Source organism: Citrus sinensis, chromosome 4, assembly GCF_022201045.2.
Source record: "Citrus sinensis cultivar Valencia sweet orange chromosome 4, DVS_A1.0, whole genome shotgun sequence".
NCBI classification, from domain to species: Eukaryota; Viridiplantae; Streptophyta; class Magnoliopsida; order Sapindales; family Rutaceae; genus Citrus; species Citrus sinensis.
In genome coordinates, this window is record NC_068559.1 from 4,533,709 (window position 1) to 4,551,660 (window position 17,952).

Below are 17,952 nucleotides of genomic sequence, written 5' to 3' on the forward strand. Positions count from 1 at the left end.
TCATATGGATGTCGCCTTGATTGATTGTATTCTTAGACATCGTCTAGTCGACTTAGGATATACCATTGTCCGAAACATGCTCAGTATACCTAAGTTGATTACCCACTCCCTTCCATACGGTCATTTCATTACCTGAATCCTGAAATTTTTTAATGTACCGATTAAAGAACCGTCGTGTAGACCATCTAAGGGTATCGGGGATGATGCTATTTTCGGCTTAGGCTTTGAGTGGAAAAATGGCACTTGGGTCAAATACACTGAGAACAAGTTTACCTTTCTTGCTCCAAGTGATGATCGGCCACTTAATATTGTGGTTCCAGCCGATCAGCTACCCATTTTCTCACTCTCATTTCGGGGGTAGCGTAGACGCCGAGATCCTCCCATGATTGCTTCACCTCAACAGCCTCCTACCTCTGAAGATGTTACTCTTCAGCAGCTTATGGATGAGGTGCGGACACTCTCGGTGCGGCAGACTGAGTTTCAGCAACAGCAGCAACGGCAGCTCATTCATGGACAGCGCCTTCTCTTTGAGCACTTCAGCATTCCATATCCGTATCCACCTCCATCACCACCATCCTCACCACCTTCATAGTCTCTTATGCTTGTATTTGGACACACCTACATTTCATTTACTACATTATGTTCTTTTATTTTCGACTATATGGATGTTTATTATGCTTTTGGATTATGTATTTGTTTTGGATGATACGGATTGTTTTGATTGTTTGTTATGGATTATGGATATTTTTGAACTAATGTGCTTATATTGCGATTTTGATGATTGATAGGGGGAGCTCTTATTCTCTTATTCTCTTATTCTTGTATTCTTTTTTATGATGAATGGGGAGAATAATTTAATGTGTTATAAAAAGTGTTATAAAAATATGCATTTATCCAGGGGGAGTATGCATGTATGCAGGGGGAGTCTTTTTAAATAATTTTCAAATAAATTTTTTTTACCTTGCATTGATTAAGAGAGAGCTTTTCATAACTAGATTAAATTTTTATAATGTGTTTTGTCATCATAAAAAAGGGGGAGATTGTTAGCCTATATGGTTATAGATATTGATTTTGATGATAACAAACCACATGTGTTGATTAAACAAAGATTTATGAATTGTGCTTTTACAATAAGAAAACAATGTTATGGAATTAAAGTATTTTGGACTAAAATGAAAGTATTTTAAAACCTTTGATATTGTTTTAAAATTTCAGATTTGGACCTATTTGAAACTATTTAAATATTTTAGGTCATTATATAATTTCACATAGTTTGGGTGAAATCATAATTTCAAAAAGTTTTGGGATTGATAAAGCATTACTTAAAAATTATGAAATTGGACCTATATGAAAGCTTTCATAACATTTTGGGCCATAATATAGTTTTATAAAATTTTAGGGTAAAACTGTAAAATTAGAAAATATTTCACTGTAGCAGTTACTGTAGCAAGCGGCTAACCGGATCCTGACAAACGGTAGACCGGATTCGGGCAGAATGTTTCTGGAACTTAAACGGCTTACCGGATTTCACAAGCGGCATACCGGATGTTCAGAAATTCAAAATTATAGCTGTAACGGTAACATTAAGTGGCTAACCGGATTTCCATAAACGGCAAGCCGGTTATGACCAAAATGTGCATAACAGCTAGTTTTTGAGCTCAAACTATATCAACTCAAATCCAACTCATTTTTAAGCTCTCCAACAAGCATAAACAAAAAGCACACGAGATATCTTGAGCTTCCAATTTGCAAAACACAAAACATTGAATCATTACTTGTTCTTCATTTTTGAATATCTACTCTTTGAGTGAGCTTTATTGTAACTTTCATTTCCTCATCTCAATTGTAAGAATTTGAGTGTGTGAGACACTTAAGTGAAGAGATTGGGAGATAATCTCTTTGTTGTAAAGGTTCATTGACACATTAAAGTCAATTGTAAACGGTTGAAGGCTTGGATAGTGAAATCATCAAGCTTGGATCACTTGGAGGCGTGGACGTAGGTGGGGTTTGCCGAACCACGTAAAATTTCGTGTGTTTGTTTCTCTTCTCCCTTACTCATTAGTTATTGTGCTTTTATTGAACTTATTGCTTTCAATTTTTATTAAGACATTAGATTGCTTGTTGTGTGGATTTGCTAGAATAATTTTTAAAATTCCAATTCACCCCCCCTCTTGGGTTGCACACTTATATTTCAAGCTTAACATGGCCAAATTTTAAGAAACACGAGCAACCACTCATGTTCTTGATTGGTGGGCACACCAACCGTCTCTTTAACCTCAAAATAATTCTAAGTTTAGATCAATAATTTCTTAAAGACATTTAAATAAATACTTGGTGTGTCATTTATTAGATATCTTAATCTTAAGAAAACTCTAATATTTTCATACCCAATACACATCCTAATGATTAACTATGATCAATGATGAATCAACTAGGCAATTTAAACAAAAAATTATTCTAAATTAATGAAACAAATTGTGAAAGTACCTAAGCCGCCAAAACCGTAAGTGAATAAACTTGCTGGAACCAAACTATAACTCACGTAATTGCCAGTAGAAGTGAAAGAAATCGCTACCGGACGTGAAGGTTACTCTATCAGAGCGATGTAGCTAAATTGCGCTGGGTATTGAGAGGTTTTTCCCATACTCTACTCGTACGATGATGATCCCGACGAGTATTGAAAGTTATTTCCCCTGGGTACTATTTGGTGCAGTTTGTGATGTATGTATGTATGAATTCCATGTTTGCTGATGTATGTTATTCAATGTGGAGTTATGTCACATAATTATGCATAAGCACTAGTACACTATATTATTATTATTATTTTAATATATATAATTACATCCACTCACTGAGCCGCAAGCTCACTATTTTCTTATTTACCCCTTTCCTCCCAAGATTCCGCAGGATTTCGTGCAGATCAATTCTAGTTAATTGAGGTTGGGCCACGAGATGTATTGCTGCATGTCTTGCATTTTGAGCACGTTTATGTTGCTTATGTTTTATATGTAAATATACATGAAATGTCAATATGTACAATGAGACATAAGCTATGCAAGTTTTGAATTCATATATAGTTTCAGAAAAGGCACATAGGTGGTTATGTGTTTATAGGAAAGACCATATTTTATATACATTTTCATGAATTAAATTTGTGCTACAAGTTTTAATTATTAGTCCGCACGATTCACCTCAATTCTAACATGCAGTTTGGGGCGGGTCGTGTTAGATTTGCCCTTGAGCTCAGTGGCAGCGGCTTCATATTCTGGAGCAAGTTTCTTGCTCTGAGGGGCCCATGGTGCATAAAAAAGCACCATCACATGCTGATTCTTGGCTATAACATGACTAAAATTCTTGTCACTCGGCTTCACCGCATCTTCTTTTTCATCAATTGCCGGCGGCAACTTGTGCTTTTGATCATTGAAACTGTTGTAAGAATCTAAAAGTTCAACAGTGTTTTCGTAAGAGATTGGAGGAAGTTTCTTGAATACGGAAACACACAATACATAACCTCCGTCATAATCTATTTTGTAAACACAGAAAGGCGAAAGACGAAAAAGAACGAACAAAAGAAAATTTGTAGTGGAGATCATAAGGAGATAAGCTTTTGTTGACATTGTTTGAGCAGTCGGCCTTGTATTTGAGATCTTCAAATAATTGTTGGCTAATGACAAGAGAGAAGTAATTAAATGCTCCTTGTATTATTTATTTTCAAAGAGGCAGACAAAAGGCTAAAAAAAAAATTTTTTTAAAGTATTTTGACTTCTATTCAGAAATTACATTATTAACACATTGTTGATAGAAACAAAACCCTTTAGCTTGACAAAGCACAATCGATAAAGACAAGAGCCACGTCTCTATCTCATAAAACCAGTGTTTCTGTAAACATCACTATGGAACAATACTGTCACCGAATCTTGATCATCTCTTATTACAATCTTTAAAATGCATCTGCTTGGACTTCGTATTAAAAACTTTCTGTATGTGAATGGAATAACTACATTTGTCGCAAATTTAATTAACTTCTCCAATTAGTTCTTTCTTGATCAACTTCAGTATTTCAGAGGCTTATGCAGAATTACACAAATTTACCACTAATCGGAGCAACAATGTCGAAGACATCTTGTTACAAATATCACATACTAATGAAAACTTGCTTCTCTTGCTTCCTTATTTCAATTGGGACCAGAGTGACATTTCTTTTGAGTTCAAAAAGGGGAAACATCTTTGTGTACCGTTTGTGTCACGTTCTCTTAATAGAAAAATATAACCCCAAAAGTTCTTGATTTTGGTAGTTTGGTCTTTGTATTAGAACTTGCAACTTGTTTCATGAGAAAAAAATAATAAAAATTTGTTCTTATTTTTCTTGCAATCTAACAAGGTGCTTGACCATTTTGGTTACCAATTGATGTTTATCTATTGAATGCGGTTATCAATGAGTTAAATGAATATAATTAAAGGTCTAATACATATTTTTATATATAGAATATATGCCATAATTTAATGTGACCTCTGCCGTACTCAGAGCAAAAGAAACCCCTGCTAATGGCTGCATGTTTATACAACTCCTCAACGCAAGCGAGATCGCAAACGATGTCGTCCCAGTTGTGGCATAACAGCATCGTCACCTCGACTTCCTCGAACCTCCCTTGCAAATCCCTCGACACGCGCAGCAACTCCAGTACGGTCGCCACACGCGGCCTTGGCACCATATTTATTTATTTATTAATTCTATTAAATCCCATTTGATTTAAATTAAAAAATAATGAAAACAAAAGTCATGTTACATGTTCTTGTGTTATAAGGGCCCACCTTGTAAAATAACACAAGATCCCTTACAGTTATAGTTATCTTGCTTATTAATTCAGTAGTGGTGCAGTCAATTAAATAAGCTAACCCGGAGATCATTTGGGAACATACAATAGTGGCTATAATAATTAGGCATGTAATTAAACTAGCCCAATTATTTAATTCCAAATCTACTCGACTAAAAGATTGGAACTGACCTCCATAATTGTATACTCGAATAATAATTCGTCCCAAGACACATCGATTTCTTTACTGCATAATCTTTTGTACTACATCATTAATTAAATCGATATCTTAATTGTCCAATTGATTTAATTACATCTTTTTCCTTGATACTTATTGGTTTTCTCTAATGATCATTTTCAACATACTAAACATGTTGACACACTCTGACCAAAGAATTCTATGATCAAGTGCCGAAAATCCATCAAGAGATGTGTTGTACAAATTCTATATTGTTAATCTATAACTCCAATACTCATAATTGCTCCTACCAAGATACTGGGTAATCTTGACCACAATTGTGTGTCTTGCCCATTGGTAACTCAAATGGAATAACAATTACAATCATGAAATCATAACTAACTTAAGATTAAGATTACGGTAAAAGCAATGCCTATGAGATTTAATAAGTCTGACAGTTATTTCAAGGTTAATTAAATCTCATATGTGATCTAGCTCAATGTAGTCAAACTACATCAGTAAATTCATACATGATTAAGATAAATTATTCAATGAATTTACTACAGTCTAAACATAAATAGAGCGCCCAACTCTATTTATCAACTACGAATTTAATTTATTTAATCATAAAATGACTTGTATTTATGTCTTCTGTGAATCCATATGATGATTACATAAATACATATAATATGATTAAACGGACCTTATTCAAAATATTATACAATTGAAAATATCTCAAATATTTTATTAATCAGAAAATAAATTAATATGCTTTAAAAAAGCATATAATCCCAACACTATGGCCCCACCCAAGGACTCAAAATATAAAAACGCGGGCAAATCCGGCGCATGTCTCGGAATGACATACCATATGTAATGCTAATTATTTGGGATGAAATTTAAAATAAAATAAATTTATTATGCTTACTCTTGCATAAAACCTTTCTTCTTTTTTTTTGGTAGAGTTATTTTGGAACTAATAATTTAATTTATAAATATATTTTTGTTTTATCAATAATAACATTTAATTTGCAACTACTGGGGATTCCTATTCCCTAGTGTTGGCTCGAGGAGAGCTTGGCAACAACCATTTCAACGAATCTATGACAAGTTTTATCGTGACAATTGATTTCTTTGCACTTGTTAATTGATTTCTTTGCACTTGATATACAATACATATCATATTATATCAATTTTAAAGCTATATACTAAGAATTCTAACATAATCAAATGCAGATAGGAGCAATTAATTGACAATCAACACGCCAATTGGAAAAGTTAAACCTGTGTAAGGAATTTGTTGAGTATCTGCAACATAGTAGAAATATGGTAAAGTTATGATAAGACAACTGTGACAAAATAATATGTCAATATTCAATTATTGAATATAAATTATGACTCTATTTGGTATTGAGATGTTATGATATAAAAAAATGATAAATTATGAATACGTAATAATTTTGAAAGTTATTATGACTTTTTATTATATAGATAAAACAAATTTGGTTTTTAGATTATAGCAGTAAGTATTTATTAAGCTAATTAGAGTCAGAATTTAAAAGCTATAGTTTCCAACAATAATTAAGCATGGCGAATATCTAAAAACAAGTCTACTAGAAAAATTTTTATTTCTACAAAATAAAAAATGCATGTCATATGTAATTTTTAAGGATTCGAAGTTACCGCTGCAGAGGAAACAAAAGAATTTAAAAAAGAGAATTGCTTTATGAAATAATTTGTTTGCATCCTTTATTCAAACAGTTTTAGGCTTTTTATAAGAGCCAATTGGAAACACGCAATCTACACTAGTAACTGCACTTGGAACAACAAAAGACACCCTAGACAATAACACATGAAATACGAGAAATAATAGGAAACATGGGTAATAATTTTGCACACATAGTTAATAGACCACTTGTCAAGCGCCCATTTATTTCAAAGCTCTTATTACTAAGTCCTAGACTCCTCTTCTCAAGCACATGGCTATCAGGTACGTGGGAAGCTTGTTAAATGCATGGGTTCTTGCTCGTCTTTGGGAGACATATCAGCATGCTTGGAAAGAGATACACGGAAGACAATCAACACAAGATTTGCTTTATTTCTAGGATGCATGGGCAAGCACTCTACTTATAGAACTCCATAACCCAGAGATTACCAATAGCACGTTCACAACTCATCCCACTAAAACCAGCGCTAGTAGCCAGGGTCATGAATTCATGCCTTGTTCTCTCCTTTCCACCGGGACTTTGAATCATCATAAGCACGTCAAAATGGGAATTTGATTTTGATTCAATGTTTGTATTAGGAACTTCTGGAAGCATTGACTCCACAACGATTACCTTTCCATCTTCTGGAATGCTTTTGTTGCAATTCTTCAACAACTTCAAGCAATGTTCATCATTCCAATCGTGCAGTATCCACTATATACAAATTCTCATAGTAATCAAACTATTGTTCGTAAAAATTTAATTTAAGGAACTCCTCATAATATGTCCGCAAATTAAATTAAAAACTTACCTTCATAAAAATGGCATCACCTTTTGGAACACTTTGGAACATATCACCCCGCACATGCTCAATACCTGTAAAATATTATACAATTAAGAAATCAGACAATTAGAATTATGTCACTCTCACTACTAGAAAAATGGTCTTTACTAATACTTGTGTTCTGACACTTTATTTAAAAGTAGCAGTATATAAATATATTTGGATCATTTTCCGCGTTTAACAGATATGTATCACTAATTACTAATACTGAAGTATCAATAGCTTTAGTAATAGCGATCAATGACGCTCATGTATCAGCAATTAAAAATTATCATTTTAATTTTGTTTTAGTCTAAATTTGAACCCAAGACCTCTTAAACCTAGAGCTTCTACATTGAATCAAAAGACCACTAGGCTACGAATTATTTTTAATTTTTTTAGAGTTGTGCTTTTTGAGTGGATAAAAACAAAACAAATGGACAAGTCTTATCTTATCCAAAATACAACTTTTCAACTCCCTCTACCAAAGTATTCGTTCCCTCCTAAGCTCCCCAGATCTGAAAAATCCCTAACATCCAAATTGTCAAAAAGTGCTCAGGTCTTATCTTTTTGTTTGGCCGGCATGGTGCTGCGAAATCAAAGGTCAGTAAGCAGTAATGGAAGATAACGAGTGCAGAGATGGCAGGAAGAAGGTAAGACTGGCCAACACCCCTCTCTCCGCCTCCCAAATCTTGACACGTATCCTCCCATCCGGCGGTGGGGACGCCGAGAACTTGCAACGTATCCTCCGCTTGCTCACCAGCTACGGCGTGTTCTCAGAGCATCGCGAATTTGGAGGCAAAAGGATGTACAGCCTCACCGAGATTGGGAAATCCCTCGTTACTGATGTCGAGGGTCTATCGTACGCGCCCTACGTGCTCCAACATCACCAGGATGCGCTTATGAGCATGTGGCCTTTGGTGCACAAGGCCATTCTGGACCCAACTATTGAGCCATTTCTGAAAGTCCATGGCGAGCCGGCATATAGTTATTATGGGAAGATACCTGAAATGAACGGCTTGATGCGGAAAGCCATGTCGGGAGTGTCCGTGCCGTTCATGACGTCCGTTTTGGAAGGTTACAATGGGTTCAAAGGTGTAAAGCGATTGGTTGATGTGGGTGGGAGTGCAGGTGATTGCCTGAGGATGATATTACAGAAACATCGTTTTATATGTGAAGGGATCAATTTTGATTTGCCTGAGGTTGTTGCCGAAGCTCCAAGTATCCCTGGAGTGACCCATATTGGTGGGGACATGTTTAAGTCCATTCCTGCCGCTGATGCTATCTTTATGAAGTGGGTTTTAACTACATGGACTGATGATGAATGCAAGCTTATAATGGAGAACTGTTACAAGGCTCTTCCAGCAGGAGGAAAACTGATTGCTTGCGAGCCTGTGCTGCCTGATGATTCAAACGAAAGTCAGAGGACTCGTGCTCTCTTAGAAGGGGATATTTTTGTTATGACCATCTACAGGGCCAAAGGTAACCACAGGACTGAACAAGAGTTTAAGCAACTTGGTTTCTTTGCCGGTTTTCCACACTTGAGATTATATAGAGTGTTAGATTATTAAGAAATAGCTTCGAGTCTTAGCTTACCTCACAATTATAAGTTGGTATATATGCATGTATGTGTGTGTGTATATTTTAAATACAATTAGTAGAGTATACGATATCATAATATAAAAAAATACTTGTAAATTAATAAGTTGATTACTAAAGTTGATATTTAAATTTATTCATTCACAACCATTAATATAACCCCTGCCTATAGTGGCTGAGGGTTGTGCCGCCCTGATCCTATAGTGACTAAGTCCATTCGTGTCGAGGTTATGATAATTCGTTTCTTTTTATTCGTGACTGACCCATATATATGCGTGCAGCTTTTGGCATTCCAAAACCTGTGGCCTTATTAGTTTCCATGTTTTATGATTATTTTGGAGCAGTGTCTACAACCATATGATTATCCGAGTGCCAATTTTTCAGTTCTATTAATAACAATGCTGCTGATGCATGCGCATGAATAGGAGATGCCATTGTATTGAAAATTAGAGAATTAAACTTTTTTAATTCGTAATGAAACTATAACTATTTTAAGTTGCATTCTTCCTCCTTAGCTGTGCTTGATGGTCCTCCTTTACCGAAACTCCTCCACTATCTAGGCAGGTGCGCATTCCATTAACTCGGTTAGCGGCATTTGCTGATTTTTCAACTTCCATATTTTTGCATGAATTTTGTTCTGGTGCCCATATGCGGCGTTAGATGTTCTGGTTACTCAATAATGTTTTTGTTTTTCTAGTCATATTCTGCTATCCGAGCTGCACTTAGTTTATAGATTTTTACCAACTAAAGTTGTTTTTTTTTTGTAGATGATAATTCGTTTTATTTTTTTCTTTTCATTTTGCGGGGATCTTATGCACTTTCAGGGAGATGAAGATTCGAATCAAAGCATTTCTGGTAATTTGATTGACATTTCATACAGGGTTGCCGTTATTTTTGAAATACTCTTATGTTATGTATACACTAAACACTATACGCGTTTTAAGCATTTCTCTGTTTTTCAAATTTTTTGATTTGCAGATGAGGAAGATTTTAACGTCGATTTACGAGATAATTGTGTTTCGTTGGGTGGGCCATCGGAGAAAGAGGTCAGTTTTCAATTTACCAGTTTAATTGTCATTCGATTTAATTGTTGAATAATTTTTTATTAAAATTTACTTAAATTGTTATCCATCACGTAATTGATGTGATGACGTTGATTTTGTAAATTTAGAGGCAATTGTTTTATTTATTCATGCTATGATTTTTGTAAATTGATAGGAAGTAGTGCAACTTCAATCGCGACTAGACATACTGAAAGGTGCGCTCTGAAATCGTATTATTATTTTGTAATAAAATGTTTTGACCCTAATAAGATTGTTGAGGGTGTTGTTCATCGATATTCATGTTTAGTTTCCAAAGCACAGATTTGGTTTCTGACATACAGGTACTCATGGAGAAACTTGTGGAAAGATTGCTGGCAGTTTATCACTAAAGGCAAGTGATTGAATTTGAATAGAATTTTCAATTTCCGGCCAGTTTTCTTAGGAGAAATTGACATTTGTGTATGTCGCTGTAACAGAAGCAAATAAGTGTCTTTGTGGAAGACGAGGTTGAAACGGCTGAATTTCCTGATGAGGTTGGTTTTATCTTCTCGCCAAGGAACGCATCAACATGTACCTCAGATGAAGAAGTAATCTCTGCTAATGAGGTATTATATCCAATAAGGTTTAGGATTAGCTATTATGTGTTGACTGCGTCTCTGTAGCTAGCTGTGTCTATCTTTTCATGGATGCGCTGCTTCCAAGTAAATTTTTGTCCTTGTTACTTGACACAAGAATTATTTACGAGTTTCTTTTTATTTAGAAGGCTAATGCACTCCCAGAATTTTCACGCACTCCTGGCATTAAGACATTCCACAAAGATGGATTTCATGATTTTGGAAGTGCAAGGCTAGATGGGGAGAACACGTGGTCTGTAGTAAGTAAAGAAGCTAAGGCACTTGTCCACTTAAATGAAAATGCTTTATGCTCATCATCATCACAGCCCACCTGCAAAGCAAACAAATCTGGTAAAGGTACTCTATGATTCTTTAATGGTGTCTTGATAATGTTTTTCCTTTATAGTTTCTGTACATTTCTATTTAAAAAATTGTCGTGCCACTTGTTAAACCAATAAACCTAGTTAAATATAGTAGTTTGCTGACATTTGAATTGTCTCTAAATATATATAATGTTTTAGTTCTTTAATGTTTGTATGTAAATTGTATATCTCAATGTAATCCATGCCAGATGCTCAAAAAAGCCGTAGTCCCAAACTAATTGCTATCAACTGCAAGAATGTCTATATATGGAAGTTGGATTTCACCTTCTGAGTTGGAGCTTATTATCAAAAAATTGCTAAAATAAAAACTAAAGTGAAAAATGAATAAGACACAGAACAGTTAATGTACTTTGAGCTATGTGATGCTCTGTTGTTCACACATATGTGCTCCACCATTCGAAATAATTGAGTTTACTTATAAATAGTGTATGAATATTTTTTCTTTAGAACAAAATAGATTTATTTATATTAACCATTGTTTCTCTAATGGTTGGGAATTGGCAGCTAATTTTTTCTCCTTTTTCCATGTATGCAAATTTGCTCAATGTGTTTGAAGTGTTTCTTCCTCAACTTCACTTGTATCATAACCCATACAATCTATTGAATGGAGAAGCTGCTGGTGTGATAACGCAATTATACTACTCATATTCAAAGAGTGAAAGACAGTCATCATTCTCAATTTAGCTTCTAGATTTATTAAATTTAGCCACAAGTAGTAGGCATTTGATTGGATGGTAGAAATTTTTATGTATTGAATTTGGATTATTTAGTTATGAGAGTAGGATATCTCATATTTTGGCTATTGAAGTTGAATTTGTAATATATACTAATAATATTTAAATGTGAAATGAAAGATTTTGTGATATAAATCAATTTCTTTTTGTTATTTTGTGGTGCTTTTAATTTTACAAATAAATCAATAGGCAATGAACCAATTCAATTTTTTATTTTTTTTAAATAAATTAACTAGTGATACCATGGTAACAGTAATCATAGACACTAATAAAATATCAATAACTACTAACACTATGGTGTCATAATATCGGTGATACTGTAGTAATAGTAATCACTGACACCACTTACAAGTGTCACTATTTTTCTGACTCCCAGATTACTGACACAATTAACAAGTGTCAGTGAAAATAATTTCTGACACTATTGTAAAGTCAGTAAAGACTATTTTTCTAGTAGTATCTATTTTCATTAGCAAGATGAATTACGTCAAGAACTGTTTGCTCAAACTTAATTATGCCAATGTTATGGAAGTTCCTGATATACAAGCACACACAACAGATGTCCTCATTTTTTTAAATATAAATTTGGAGTTTTACAAGATTTTCACAATAGTAAACCACTGAAGAATTATACACACACATATATGAGAGCAGGTTCAAGGGATATTTTTTTAATACAATTTTACATATAAATTTCTAACAATTAGGTTAAAGTTTATCACATGGTTAACATTAAAACTGCATGCAGTTTTATAATTCTAAAAATTAATTAACTAGACGTAAGTTCCTACGTCAAATAATAAACGTGAAACATGACGCTCTTTCCTCTCTCTTATCATATAAATTTATTTAAACTAAGTAATTTCATTCAAAGATTGAAATTACACTTCATTTCGGAGGAAGATCTTCCAATCAAATTATAGGCAACTTAAAATTAAAAGCTGCCTTAGCTAACACGAGTATGCGTGTTGCGGGCTCTTCGGATGAACTGAATTCTAAATCAGCATTGTCCTTAATTTCCTCTTGAATGTCCAACAACACTTAAAAGATTTTGTTTGCTTAACATCATGTTTAGGACATTCATATATTTCTCTTTTTAACTTATGCTCTCATCTCCTTCAATCCTTCCTCTACTCATTATAAACCATTTTTTTTATTCTGATGGTTGTTGGATGGATGTTACTACTACAAATTAAAATATAGTACTTCCCTAGTTCTCTGTATGTTTACTTTAGTTATCCAGTAAATCGAAACGTGATTAGATGACTATGCTTTGTTAATCTTAAAAAAATATATATGTAGAAACGATTGCCAACATTTTTTTCCAATATGTACATTTGGTTTAATAAACAAATTTATGTAGATAACATCTTCTTTTATGGCTACTTGGATGTGTACCTTAGTTCATTGGTAATTTAGAGGGAGAAATAAAGGGTAATACAAAGGTGAGAGAAACGTATTTTACTTTTACTATTAAATTTAATAATATGGCACCTACGCGAATTAATTAGTTTTTTAAAATAACAAAATTACACGTGAGCTTTAATATTAATCCTTAGATGAACTCTATTAGAAAGAAATTTGTTTCTAAAAGTATCTTTTTTAAACTGCCACCAACATCGACCAGTTGCTTGATATTGTCGAAGCCCTTGTAAGATTCACGAATGTTGCTCATAACCAGAGAGGTATAGTTATACATTGCTGTGTTAAAATGTTTATTGAACCTAGGGTCCAATCCTACATACTCAAATATATGCATTCCATGGGCTCGATTAAATGGAATTCCTCCTTCAAGAATAGTATCTTTGAGTTGGGACCTACATAAATTCCGAAAAACCAATTTATCATGCATCGTATATAAATATAAGCTCCATGCATGCATGCATGGTCTAGCTGATCATTTACTTAAAAAAAAAAAAAAGAGAAATAGAAATTAATTAATTACCAGCTCTCTAGAAAGACCTTGTCCTAAATTATTTGTATTAGGGGGCCTAATAAGACGCTATCTTTGTTAGGTGATGAGCATAATTTATATACATATTTTACCTTTTATTATATGTTTGCTAGTTATTTTTATTTCTTACTTTTAATTAATTGAATTGTTTTATTGAATAAGAAATTAATTTGAGATTATGGATAAAAAGGGTGTAAAAGAGCTCAATTTTGAAAGCATTAAAGATTAATTGATTTTTGGAAGCAATTAGACATACATGCATGCGGAAATCAAGCCAATGAACCAAATTCAACAAGTTAATTCATCGTGCATTCATCGTGCACATGAGGACAAAGGAGAGAAATTGATTTAGCTTTAAGAAGGGACCCACACTTGGCTTTTATAAATGAAAAAAACAGTCCTTTAGCAATTCTAAGTGCCCAGGACGTGAGTGAGGCCAAAACAAATTAAAAGGCCAAACCTTTTGGCTTTGGAATTGGAAAAGTCGGTGGGGCCCATTTTAAAGACTAAGTATAAAAGCAAGCTTTTTTCTTTCGGAGAGGGAAGGTAGCAGCTGTTGTGCAAATTTTAATGTACTCGCAAGCGCACGAATCTATTGTAGTATAGACTAATGGTGACGAGTGTCGATCCCACGAGGAGGTGGATTTTAATTATATATAGAATTAATTTTGTAAATGGGTGGTTGGATTTGTGGTAGAAATGATTTGGAATATGCTAAAACTTAAATTAAAATGATAAGAATAAATTCTAAAATTGGTATTGAAATGGCGAGAATAAATTGAAGAGAATTATATTGAAATGACGTACTTGGGTATCTGGATCCGTATCAACATGCATCATGGGCTAAATAATCCGTATTAATGCCAATTAAATCATGAGGGGGGAATCCACACCTCATGAACCACGCTCTAATCAATATGGTGCGAAGGGATTATCGTGCCAAATAATAATAACCTTGTTCTAGAGGGCCAGTGAAACCAAGGCGGTACTAGACAAGATTAGTATTATTTGTCGACGAGAAGTCAAAACATCCACAAAAACTAGAGGGGAAGAGAAAATAAATTTACCAAATTAAGCCCATGACACATGTTGAGACTTCACCTTCAACCCAAGCTTGAAAGAAAATTAGCCACTCATAATTGAACTAGGGGCAAAATGGGAATTTATTAAAATACGAAGAAAATACAAGATGGAGAAGGAATTACAGAAAATCGAGTCCAAAAATGGATTCAGAGATATCAAATTAGGGGGGAGAGGCCCCCTTTTTATAGATACATGGAGTAAATCATGGCCATCGGATTAAAAACAGTTTGGACGCTCAGGATTACGCCACGTCATCAGTCAACAGTCCACGGTTTGACCACGCGGATGAACAGTAACACGGTTTGACCCGACTTTGAACAGTAACGTGGTTTGACCCGGATGAACAGTAACGCGGTTTGGTTGAAAATAATCCGGTGTGATGCATGCACCGTATGCGAGATTTTTCGTCCACTGATATGCTGCCACGTCACCATCAACAGTATATAAGAATTTTAGTCCAACAGGATCGTGACACCTCATCAGTCAATGCCACGTCATCGGTCCGTCTATGTGAACAGTGTCGTGAACAGTAACATATACAGTACCGTACACGTGAATAGTACCGTACATGTGAACGGTGCCATTTTTCCTTTTATGCTCCTCCTAAGGTTTTCGACCGTCCTGAGTTCAAAAGTGATGTCCGTTTTGCCATCTGATTTCTCGTTTATTGTGAAATGACTATGATGCCCCTAAAATACATAAAATACTTAATTAAAATAAAACACATGTAATTAAATCACAAGAAGGTTAAATACATAAAAGTAAGGGTTTTTAGTAAGACTTGAAATGTAAAATGACGGTTTTCTCCTTTATAAATATGCATTTTCTAACACTCAACACACCCCCCAACTAGCTTATTGCTAGTCCCTAGCAAATAAAGCGAAAACAAAATTCAAATTCAAAAAAAAAAAAATTTTAATAGAAACACTCGTATTTATTCCGTCAGATTAATGATAGCAATCAAATAAAAGTATAAGCATTATCTCCAGTCTAAAGTAACATCACACCCACATCAACCATCCACATGAATCAGCCCAGTAAACTTTGTTATAGCTGCTTTCAAGAATGACATGTCAAACCCCAAAATCTCACTGGAAGTAGTGACACTCTCACAAAGAAATTAAACCCAATAAAAATAGTCACTCCAATGAATGATAATTAAGAGAAAATAATGAAGAAGTGATATCACATGCTCTCACCAAGATAAAATAAAGATGCCCTCAGCTTAAAAATGATACGATCTCAAGTCAAATAAAAACTGTTAGTCAACCCAATTTATTTATTTTTTTTTATATGCACCACTACATCTTTTTAGCCCATATAACTAGCTTCTACTTCAGATTATAGTTCCCTAAAATCAAGAAGGACTTTTATTAGGACGTAACGTAGGCTAGGGACATGACTAACAAAGAAGGGAAATAAGGAAAACAAAGTGTATGTTTGAGAAAAGTGCAGAGAATTTTTTTTTTTTTTTTGGAAGTTGCAAGGTGGATTTCACCTATTATTTTTATTTTTATTCTTTTGAAACAACAACTTTTGTTTTGTTTTTTTTTCTCTTTTTTTTTTTGGCATAACTTCACTGAACAAAATAATTTTTTACATTTTTCTCAAACATAAATAGGTAATGGAACTTATAAGATATCGGGTAATACTCCAAATCGGAGTGGGTCAAGATGATAAGTTGACAAAGAAAAGGTTTTTTTTTTAAAAAAAAAAGGCTCAAAAGGGTTAACTATGGATATTTAATAAAAGGGATGGCTAGAAAGGCTCAAACGGATCAAAGATGGCCTTTCCATCGTCTTTTAGGGCTCTAAATAATCATCCATATCTACTAGTTAGATGGGCCTCCCAATGTAGCAACACTTTTTTTTTCTTTTTTTTTATTAAGGGTTACTCTCCACGAAAAATGATAGGCTCAAAAACTCACTTGGTACTTATTGTGACATGTTCATTCCTTCAAGCAACTCATATATGTCTCCGACATCAACATATAGAGTAGCAAACATAATGTAACATCACTTAAGACCAAAGATAATACAAATACTAAAATTTTAATTAATCATGTCACTCAATGTTAAAACAAATCACAGATATTTTTTTTTTAAACAACATTCTACCCCCCAACCTATTCTAAACATGAAAGGAAAATATGCATGCAAAAATGTGAAAATGATGCAAAAAAAAAAACTAATTAGAAAAAGTACACTTAAAATGATAGAAAAAGAAAATGGTTTTTTATTTTTTTACTAAGAAGATGCGTTTCTAGAGGCACTACACTCCATATTCAGCCATCTTCGACTCAAAAGTTGGAAAATATATATTCATAGAGGAGAAATTAATAAGAAGAAAAATAAACATCAAAACTTAATAAAGAAAAAGAAAATGTCTAAATTTTTTTTTTGAATTTTTTTTTGTTTTTTTTTTCAAACGATGAAGATGCGTTTCTAGAGTAACTACACTCCATATTCAGCCATCTTCAACACAAAAAGTTAGCAACAGTTAGTTTCTACAACAAAAAATCAGTAAAAACCTAACCAAGATTCCACAATTGTCGACTATTCCCTCCCCCCAACCAGAACGAAACATTGTCCTCAATGTTTGAAAGGAAAGAAGTAGAGTTTAGAAGACATCACCTGGGTGGTGCAACACAGAAGAAAATATTTACAGGCGGAGAGTTAAATCTAATTTGTACTTATTACTGCTGCTACTGTTACCATCATTATTTGGACGCTCCAACACAAAGGTCCAGGGGTCTGGCTCCGATCTATAAGCTTGTAACAGATCAAGTAGCTCACTAGCAGTGTGAGCACAAATAAAGAGTTTTTTCACATTAACGGGAATGAAATAGTTTTTTATTGCATGGTTAAGAAATGCGATAAAGCCATCATAAAAGTTATTGACATTTAACAAATCGATGGGTTTCTGGTGGATGTGGAGATGGGCCCAAGATGCTAGCGTGATAAGTGCCTTTAGTGTTGCAAGATCTCCTGGAAGGAAAATAAAAGCATCAGCATGATTAAG

The 17,952-nt window shown here is 34.0% G+C and overlaps 2 protein-coding genes and 1 long non-coding RNA gene across 4 annotated transcripts; 2 read left to right on the forward strand and 1 right to left on the reverse strand.

Moving 5' to 3' along the window:
* Window positions 1-6,745: 6,745 nt before the first annotated feature.
* LOC102609652 (caffeic acid 3-O-methyltransferase-like) lies at window positions 6,746-7,571 on the reverse strand. The gene is made up of 2 exons (XM_006495247.4): window positions 7,510-7,571; window positions 6,746-7,412 (listed from the first exon to the last, which is right to left on the reverse strand). The coding sequence occupies exons 1-2, from the start codon at window positions 7,549-7,551 to the stop codon at window positions 7,116-7,118; spliced, it is 339 nt and encodes a 112-aa protein (XP_006495310.2). The 5' UTR covers window positions 7,552-7,571; the 3' UTR covers window positions 6,746-7,115.
* A 443-nt stretch (window positions 7,572-8,014) lies between these two features.
* LOC102609959 (nicotinate N-methyltransferase 1-like) lies at window positions 8,015-9,107 on the forward strand. The gene has a single exon (XM_052439163.1). The coding sequence runs from the start codon at window positions 8,139-8,141 to the stop codon at window positions 9,090-9,092; it is 954 nt and encodes a 317-aa protein (XP_052295123.1). The 5' UTR covers window positions 8,015-8,138; the 3' UTR covers window positions 9,093-9,107.
* A 1,530-nt stretch (window positions 9,108-10,637) lies between these two features.
* On the forward strand, window positions 10,638-11,140 carry LOC107177935 (uncharacterized). Of its 2 annotated transcripts, none has more exons than XR_008053967.1 (2): window positions 10,638-10,768; window positions 10,927-11,140. It is a non-coding gene; the product is annotated as an uncharacterized LOC107177935 (long non-coding RNA). The 2 variants fall into 2 exon arrangements; XR_001508838.2 differs by having other exon boundaries at window positions 10,644-10,768; window positions 10,924-11,140.
* Window positions 11,141-17,952: the final 6,812 nt, after the last annotated feature.